This window comes from Atractosteus spatula, chromosome 2, assembly GCF_055471065.1.
Source record: "Atractosteus spatula isolate fAtrSpa1 chromosome 2, fAtrSpa1.hap1, whole genome shotgun sequence".
In the NCBI taxonomy this organism is placed as follows: domain Eukaryota; kingdom Metazoa; phylum Chordata; class Actinopteri; order Semionotiformes; family Lepisosteidae; genus Atractosteus; species Atractosteus spatula.
In genome coordinates, this window is record NC_142707.1 from 32,165,752 (window position 1) to 32,174,977 (window position 9,226).

Genomic DNA, 9,226 nt, shown 5'->3' on the forward strand with positions numbered 1-9,226 from the left:
ATTGGCAAAAAAATCATATACAATTTGGGGATTGAGGTCATTTAATTTAAGTATTGATATCTTCTTGATATTACTCTATTTTCATAGCCCCCTATGTGTAACAATATACTGTTTTGAAGCCCAGAACCCAGTCTTTCTTTAACTCATTATGTGTGCAAAGTGAGGCAACATACAGTATAGCCCTTTGGTATACAAATCATTACAGAAAGTGTATTATTATCTATTCTTGAGAAAGAAGGAAAGTTCCATGCTAAGTCACTGAAGCTGAGCAGTTGGATTGATTGCATTTTTGGAGCAATAAGATACAAGTAATGAAAAGAAGGGCAAAAATTGTCTCAGCTTACTGATACTTTACTGTATGTTCTTAAAGATTGGAAAAAAGAAAAAATAGCAAATATAGTTAATCTATAATTCACTCAAATTTGGGATTCACAAATTTGCAATTGCACTTTCATTGTGTTATCCAGGACTAATTAAGAATGTTTGGATCCAGTGGCCTGCAAAGACTTTAACATTCATCAGCTTTTTATTAAAAAAATATTACAAAGACCTAAATATGTTCAATAATAAAACCACATATTTATCTCCTCCAAAAGACACACCCCAAGTACATAGCACTTGACCTTTAACAATGTGTTCCTGTACAATAAGATCTAGGACATACTTTCCGATGTAATTGAATACTTTCAGTCAATGTGACAGGTTGAATGAAGTTCAATAAAGTCTACACTTCTGTTGGATGGAAACCGATCAAAACACTTGAATTCTAGAGATAACCTGTTTTTATTGCATCACTGATATCCCATACATTTAAAATAAAAATAAAATGTTAATATATTGAAACAGCTGAACACTGCCATTGTTTTTTTTTTCCTTTAAGCTCAGACACACTTTCTGTGTTTTTCCACTGGAAATTGAATATTTTGAAATTTTTACAGATTATGAACTAATTCTTAGCTTTCTCAAAGAGAGCTGATTTTGAAATTATTAATGGTCTGGCTGGAATCCAGATATGTTATATGTGTTATGTCTAGGTCAAAAGGGTTTTTCAGCCATAGGGCCAACATTGATTGGCAGTAGGACCTTTTTTGTGACCTTGGTTTTTGTGAAACGTGACATTACCTCTTGAAACCTAGCAATATTGGGAAAGTGGTGTTCCAGAGTTGTTTTGCTTTTGTCAGATTGATATTTCTGAACCCACAAAAAACCAAACAGCATTGTGCTGCCTGTTATAGTATCTCAATTCGGGGATGTTGAGCACATTCTGACTCTGAAGGGCATTAACAGAAGGAAGTGGACCAGAGTCAGGTCTGTTACAGATTGTTGAAGAAAATAAGATGTCATCACGAGACTAGAACCACCTCAGACAAAACATGCACGCACAATCCTCAAATCATATCCCGTAATCAAAACAAAAACCCTTGAACCAATCAAAGTGTCCAGCAGTTATTGACCTTACAAGCCCCAATTTTTAGACTGATGGATTGCTGTTTTTAAGCAGCTGTATCCAAGTGGAAAACCATAGTCATGGCTCTGTTTGCCACAGTGTCTCAGGTGCAAGTCTCTTGGAAGGCCCGTATCACACTCTCGTAAGCCGGAGGGGGGGTCTGAGTGGCGTGAAAGCCGCGCAGGCTGCTGCTGCACCAGAAGGAGTCTGGCCGGGCCGGGGTAGCAACATTTGAGCCGGAGCCGGCCGTGCTCCGCGGCAGCGTGGTCTGACTGCCCTCCTCGGCCTCGCGCGCGATTTGGCTGCACTGCAACAGCGGGTGGAAAGTGGAGGCCCGGAAGCTGGGTTTGCGCCCCAGAGGGTCTGGCTGCTCCAGCGAGGCCTGCCGGTGAAAGGTGAAGGCCGCGCTGGCGAGGCTGTTGTTGCTGCGCCTGTCGTAGCTGCTGTTGCGGTAGAAGCCGGAGCGGCTGTGCGAGGGAGAGCGGGACTGCCGTGGGTTTCGCGTGGAGATGCTGGCTGAGGCCCTGCGCCTGGACATCCACGTCAGGAAGACCCACACCAAAGAGCCGATCAGCAGGCCCACCACCATCGACAGGCAGAAAGCCAAGATCAAATTATCTGAGGACAGAAAAGCAGGAAACATCATTACTGGCAAAAACAGAGTCTCATTAGCATGGGTGCCATAAAACACTGGCCACATAACATGTAAAATACCACAAAATCTAATTTAATATCTTATCGGTATTGTCCCTCTTTTTTCTTGCTTACGGCTTTTGTTCTTGCAGCCCATTTTTTCCAGACCAAACTACTATTTATCTGAGAAGGTGCCTTGGAGCAAAGAAGTTGGAAGCTGAGTTGAAGATTCAATACAATGTACAACGTATTTTCTGAAGTACCCCTCTGTTTTGATTACACTGTGGATTTAACGTTTTTTACATTGATTCACTACCACCAACACGACATATTTTGCGATATAACAGTGGGAATGGTTATGTACTACAGGTATGTACTACAGTTTAAGTATAACTGCCCAGGTGGTTAAAAAAGTGGTTACATTTTCTTAATAATAATAATAATTGCTTACACTTATATAGCTCTTTTCTGGACACTCCACTCAAAGCGCTTTACAGGTAATGGGGACTCCCCTCCACCACCACCAATGTGCAGCATCCACCTGGATGATGCGAGGGCAGCCATAGTGCACCAGAATGCTCACCACACACCAGCTTTCAGTGGGGAGGAGAGCAAAGTAATGAAGCCAATTCATAGATAGGGATTATTAGGAGGCCATGATTGGTAAGGGCCAATGGGAAATTTGGCCAGGACGCCAGGGTTATACCCCTACTCTTTTTGAGAAACGCCCTGGGACTTGTAATTGACACAGAGAGTCAGGTTTTACGTCTCATCCGAAGGATGACGCCTATTTACAGTATAGTGTCCCCATCACGATACTGGGGCATTAGGATCCACATGGACCACAGGGTGAGCGCCCCTTGCTGGCTCCACTAACACCTCTTCCAGCAGCAACCTTAGTTTTTCCCCAGGAGGTCTCCCATCCAGGTACTGACCAGGCTCACACCTGCTTAGCTTCAGTGGGTTGCCAGTTGTGAGTTGCAGAGTGATATGGCTGCTGGCTGGCAATTTTCTTGTTGAGAAGTTACTGTTTATAAGGCAACAGATCTCCTACAGGCCATCAACTGTAAACTTTACGGCTTCAACTCACACAATACAGGAAGGAACATAAAACTCTTCAACTGGACCACAGCCCCACACCCAGGAGCACAGGACGTAAACAGGAGGTGCAGACAGACAAGAAAGACTTGAGCTGGCACATACAGGTGGTGGACAAAAAATGGAATCCCTTGAGTAAATGAGGGACACCAAGTATATTGAAAGGCCTTCCAGACAGGTGTGACTTATGCTTTAACTTATCAAATAAACAAGCATAGAGTCCTGTATTAAAATGGTGGACAGGCCTGGTTACCTACCATTATGGGCAGCATGATTGCAAGAGGAGACCTCAGTGACTCTGAAAGAGGGGTGATTATTGGGGCAGTTTGGAAAGAGCTTCAGCAGCACAACACAGATTGCTGATTTTTCACAAGATCTAAGCAAAACTTAGGGGATGTCAGCATGGAAGGGGATAGGAGGGAAGCATGAGGGAAATACATCATCAGCAAAAAGGCAACAGTGGGAAGAGGTGTGTATTAAAGAATCATGATAAATGTACATACATTTGAAGTTCAAGGAAAACAGGTGAGCACCTTTGGTTCAACTGATTGCGCATTTTAAACTGGGGCACAAGCACCCAGTTCAATCAAAAAGGCTCCACCAAGAACTCCACATAGTCGGATACTATAGCTAGGCAGCAATTAAAAAAAGACAACCAAGCAGTTGCGTAATGTGATAGGATCAGGTGAATCATTCTTCACCATGTACTTTCATGTACTTCATGTGATTTTATGTGACCTGTATGTTTTGCTTGTGTGTTTTGTTCTTTTATGGGAGAAGCCAAAGACAAATTTCCACAGTAGTGGACAATAAAGTAACTATGTTCTCAACAAATGGGTAAATCCACATGTGATGAAAACCTAAAGAACTCTAAAGACCTGAACTCTCAACAGTCAAGGGTCCCGGTGGTTCTTTAATGTTATGGGGTGCATTTACGTGGTATGATTTGTGTGCACTCATTTCCTTAGAAGGTAGCACCAATGCAAATGACTACTAAGTGGTGATGAATGACCATCTGCACTCCATATTGCAGCATTTCTTTCCTGTTGGGAAGGATGTCCTCCAAGATGACACTACCCCCATGCACAGAGTATGTGTCATCACAACCATGTGACACTAATGTTATCCATATATCAAAGCCTTCTCAGTCACCAGATCTGAACCCAAGAAAGCATTTATGGAATTTTCTGGAATGATGCCTGAGACATTTTGCATCTCCATCAGGCATCACCTCATCATGCAGAATTCCAGGCTGGCTCTATTCCCCAGTACCTAGAGATGTCCCAAAGCCTTGCTAACTGACTTTAGATACTGTAGGTGTTTCCATTTATTTGTCCCCCACCTTTACTTCAGTCACAATAATCAGAATTACAGCAATACTCAGCTCCTTACATAGTGGTTACCAGTCCCACAGGTTTTACATCACACCAGTTTACATGATACAAGTAATAGGCTTATTCCATGCTGAAAAAAAGGGAGAAAGAAAACACAACGTTTCGGCCATGAAGCCTTCTTCAGGTGTGAGAAAGACAGGGCAGTAAGCAAAGGTAATGTAGCGGGAGAACAAAAGCTGGGAGAGAGGAGGAGCGAGAGGCGGGAGCAGGGGACAGAAAGAGAGACCAATCAAGAGGTGTGAAGTCAGAATAGGTGTAGAGAGGTGTGAAATGAAACCTTCAATGAATAGAGAGAATTTAGAAGAAAAGTAGTCTGTCGTTAAGCGAAAGGGGAAGATGTGATCCTAACTGCAGGATAATTTTGGTTTCTGTAGTCTTTCTGTAGTCTTTCAGTTTACATGATGCTGACTTCATCCACTGCACTGAGTGCCCACAGGACATGCAGACTCAGGCTGAGCTGCACCAAGCGGCATTAGCTATTGCACCACTGGCAATACAATACTGTAACAAGATTGGTCTGGGACTGTGCAGGGCAGCCTCCCAGAGTCAGACACCTACATGTAACAGCATAGAAGCAGCTCATTGCTGTCTGCTGGTAAGGTACAGTAGTTTGTATGGGAGAAGTGCAGCACCATCATCTGTTTCACTGCACTCAGAATTGTCATGATGTGAAAAATCAAAAAGGCCTGTTGCTTAGCACACTGGGACTGATGATTGTTCATAGTTAATGTTCATTGCTGCTCATTTGTATGTAGTACGTGATGTCCCTGTTCTATGTACAGCGACATCTACATGCAATGTCTTTTCGATTATTATGTTCTTGCATTTGACACCTGCTGAGGGGGTTTGGGACAGCGATGGAGTACTAATTCCCCTTTCATATGAGACTGACTAACTAGTAGTTCAGTGAAAGCCTATAGCTGAATGCAGTTATATTTTTAGATTTTTCCATTGCTGGTGTGGTTGCCTGAGTTAAAGAGTTATTTTCTCATCTGTTTTTTTTTAACTCCAGCCTTTAAGAACATATGGTCTAATTGACTGATTTATGTGCAGATTTTGTCTGAAGATTCTAAATCGGATAACAATTTATCTACTCGAAAGCTTAGTGCTTCAGGTATTCATACAATTAAGTCTCACCAGATACAGCATGACTGGTAAAATGAATCCCCCCACATATTCTTTCCATCGTCTTGTTTCAAACTTTATAATTATCAACCCCAATATCATACATAATAATAATCAGTGAATTATTTATTATGTAGTTATTATCCATCTGTTAAAAATAGAACTTTGGCTATTCAGTACTTATTGGTCAATATTTAACTTACTCTTTTTGGCAAAGGTTCTAAAGTAGGCTGTTGCAACTTAGTTACTGTACAGGCTTAGTTCTTTTCCAATAAGATCTCTGAGCCATTTCATTCTGACTTCAGATCAATGTAAGGTACAGAAACAGTCCTGTTACTTAGTGATCTTTTTACCTTTCCTTCTTTTGTAAGACCTCAGTTTTGCCTTTGCCTTTGATACTGTTGATCATACACCATCTTAATGAATAGAGTAGGGTGGGGCTACTAAAAATGCTTTCTTGTGATTTAAATCTTATTTAACTGAAGAACAAACGCTGGTCATTGTTTATTCTTAACAAAGCTGGTCACATCTAGCAGCCAGTAGGACTATTTGTAGTTTGAAGTTCTTTTTAGTTTCTGTCTGTTATCATGTGGTCAAAATCTTCATCGTTATAGCATTTCTTTGTTGATAATATTTCCATGAGGCTTGATTTACATATTTGCCTGCAACTTTCAATCAAAGACTATGCTTTGCTGTACTGCTTAGATGATGTTAAAAATGAATGCAATAAAATGCTAAAAGTTTAAGTGGCTTAAACTAAACTTCCAGTCCAGAACAGAATTAATTAATGATATCTGTCATATATATACTATATTTTATGCTATTTAACAAATGTCTCATTGGGTAATAAGCAAAATGCCAAATTAACCTAATAATTAGATAACTAATTCTTTTTGTAACCTTTCTTTTATGTTGATTTCATGTCAATGACAATTATCAGTTCAAAAGAAGACGTTTAATTTGACAGTATGTAATAATATTAAGATTCACACATACAGTACAGTACCATAAAAGGAAAAGAAGACAGGACCCAAACCAAAATAAGGTGCAAGTGCGATAGATTCAGCACTGAGAGATAGGGAAACAGTGTCACACAAAGCATTTACTATTGCAGTGGAATAAATAGAAATATTGCACAGTAAATAGAAACAGTAGAAATCCATGTAATAAAACATTGAATGTGTTGTTTCCTTCCCATCTTTTTTCACTTTCCTGCTGAGGGGTTTGTAGGCGTTTCCATTTGGCATCTTTTTTGATTGTCTGGGAGGAGGCCCTTTTGCTTTTCTGAAATATGGGATTTTGCAAAAATGATGGAACCCATGAGACAAACCATAAAATATGGAACTGTCCCAGGATAAATGGGATGTAAGGTACATTTGATTACAAATGCTCTCCGCAATTTGTTTTATTACTCTTATTATCAGCTACGCCATCCTGTAATATCTAGATTATTAATATTCTTTCTCTCAATGGTTTTGAGAGACATTTCTCTCAGGCTTATTACTATAAAAAATAGCATTTTCACAGATTTTGTGTCCCCATACAAAAAACACCTTCAGAACTGTCTGAAACATTTTCCATGCACTGTATATAACTTCACTTTTTACTGCACATAGCACAATACTATATACTATATTTTTCCATTTATCCTGTGACAAGAGCACACTGCTTGAAAAAATACCTACAGTACTTAGACTGATGGCATACACCCACAGATGTATTTAAGTGTATTATTATAACAGGAGTGCGACAGGAAGATTACATTCAATTTCTTTAAGTAAAAGAAACTTACCTTGACTTGCTCAGCATTGGCAAAGTAAATATTCTCATGATAAAAATTGAATTATTTCTCAGTGGTAGCTTCAACTACAGTATCTGAGGCAGGATGTGTTATCAACATAGACAAGATGGCACTGTGTGGTACAACAGATATAGTGGAAGATTTTGTCGAATACAAAGCACTGCATTGTACCTATTTATTCTCGAGATTGAGATTAACAAGACTTTTTTAAAAACATAAATGAATAAATAAATATGAGTTGTAGGACAAAAATGAATGTTGTTAATTTTTACTTCTGCCAAACAGACTCTTAAGGAACCCAATTTACAAAAAAACAAAATGTAAGTAAACTTTCTTAGTTTTTGCTGAGAAATTCACAAACACAAGGCTGAGCAATTCAAAGGAACAAATAATTTAAAACAAAACATAGTACAATTTTCAAAATCCTTATGATGAATTTTAAAATAGTCCAATCTAAATTTTAATTAAATGTAACTGATTTTTTATGAGTCTATTATAACTAGTTGAATGTTGAATTCATTAATACATTTTATATATTACTTACATTATAAAATGGGTTACTAAGGTTTCATAAATATTCTATGTACTCTAAAATGTAGTTTTAATGGAGTTTTTTATTGTCTCAGATCACAAAGGTTTTGCTTATAAAGAACACCAAAGAAACCGTACACTAATGAAGTTCTATGAAGATACCAACAAGAACAACGGTAATGATAATTCAAATAAAAATCTTACCTATGAAACGGGAATCTGTGTTTGCAAAGAGATTGAATTCAGTGTCATTTCCAGCCATAACACCCAGAAAAATAAAAGGACAAAAAGAGGTGCAATTCACATGTAGACTAGCCTATTGGCTATTCATGTATTACTGAGCTCAACAACACAAAACCTTTCCACAAGACAGTCTGGTGTGTTTTTTGTTTGTGAAAAAGGAAGCCTCACTGTCACATTTCCTGCTTTTCTACTTAAAATTAGCAACCGCGGCCTTATCTGTGAGCAGCAGAATTCCTGACAAATGCAATAGTTTCCTTTCCCATCATTTCCTCAGGTTTAATGAACGTAGAACAATGCTGCCAGACTTTCGTCATTGGCAATGGCAAGGAGTCTCCGTTTTCATCTGTGAAAAGATGACTGTTTCATGTCACTATCTTGATGACAGAATCCTCACACTCCTTACAGAATGATGACTGACCTGCCTCATTGTGAAAATGAGTGCTGTGAAATGGGAAAGTTAGTTTCTCCAGTTTCTTAAATATATATTTCACCAATAAAGACCGTATCTTAATGTACCTGCATTCCATGACGTAGAGAACACACATAAATTGAACCTAAAATGGGTAGCACTAAAAATTGGTGGTGTGCAGTATATAGATACATACTGTATACTGTATCTATTTTAAGGAGGAACTTATTTAAAATGTTTTTATTTATGTTCTCTGTAAAGCTGAATACAGACTGACTTAAAGGAGCTACTTTCATATTTTTTTAATTTGTTGTGTGGATTAAAACAAAATATTAACTTTTCTGTTCTTTATAGAAGTGTTTAAACTGAAACTAAATGAATACTTTGGGCAAAACTGTAATCAAGCTACCAGTGAGTCTTAGAAGAAACACAGGCGTATATCCAGACTGAAATGATTTGTACCAAAACATTCCATTCACTTCTTTATCATATCCCTAGTAACTTACTTGTGGGTGACAGGACTGCAGTACTATCAATTAATCTCT

The 9,226-nt window shown here is 38.8% G+C and overlaps 1 protein-coding gene across 2 annotated transcripts; it reads right to left on the bottom strand.

The window, feature by feature from the left end:
* Positions 1-507: 507 nt before the first annotated feature.
* myct1a (myc target 1a) lies at positions 508-8,364 on the bottom strand. Of its 2 annotated transcripts, XM_088927353.1 has the most exons (3): positions 8,234-8,359; positions 4,571-6,981; positions 508-2,065 (listed from the first exon to the last, which is right to left on the bottom strand). In XM_088927353.1, exon 3 carries the CDS (start codon positions 2,034-2,036, stop codon positions 1,551-1,553), a length of 486 nt encoding a protein of 161 aa, XP_088783479.1. In that variant the 5' UTR covers positions 2,037-2,065; positions 4,571-6,981; positions 8,234-8,359; the 3' UTR covers positions 508-1,550. The 2 variants fall into 2 exon arrangements, with proteins under 2 accessions (XP_088783479.1, XP_088783471.1); XM_088927345.1 differs by lacking the exon at positions 4,571-6,981 and having other exon boundaries at positions 8,234-8,364.
* Positions 8,365-9,226: the final 862 nt, after the last annotated feature.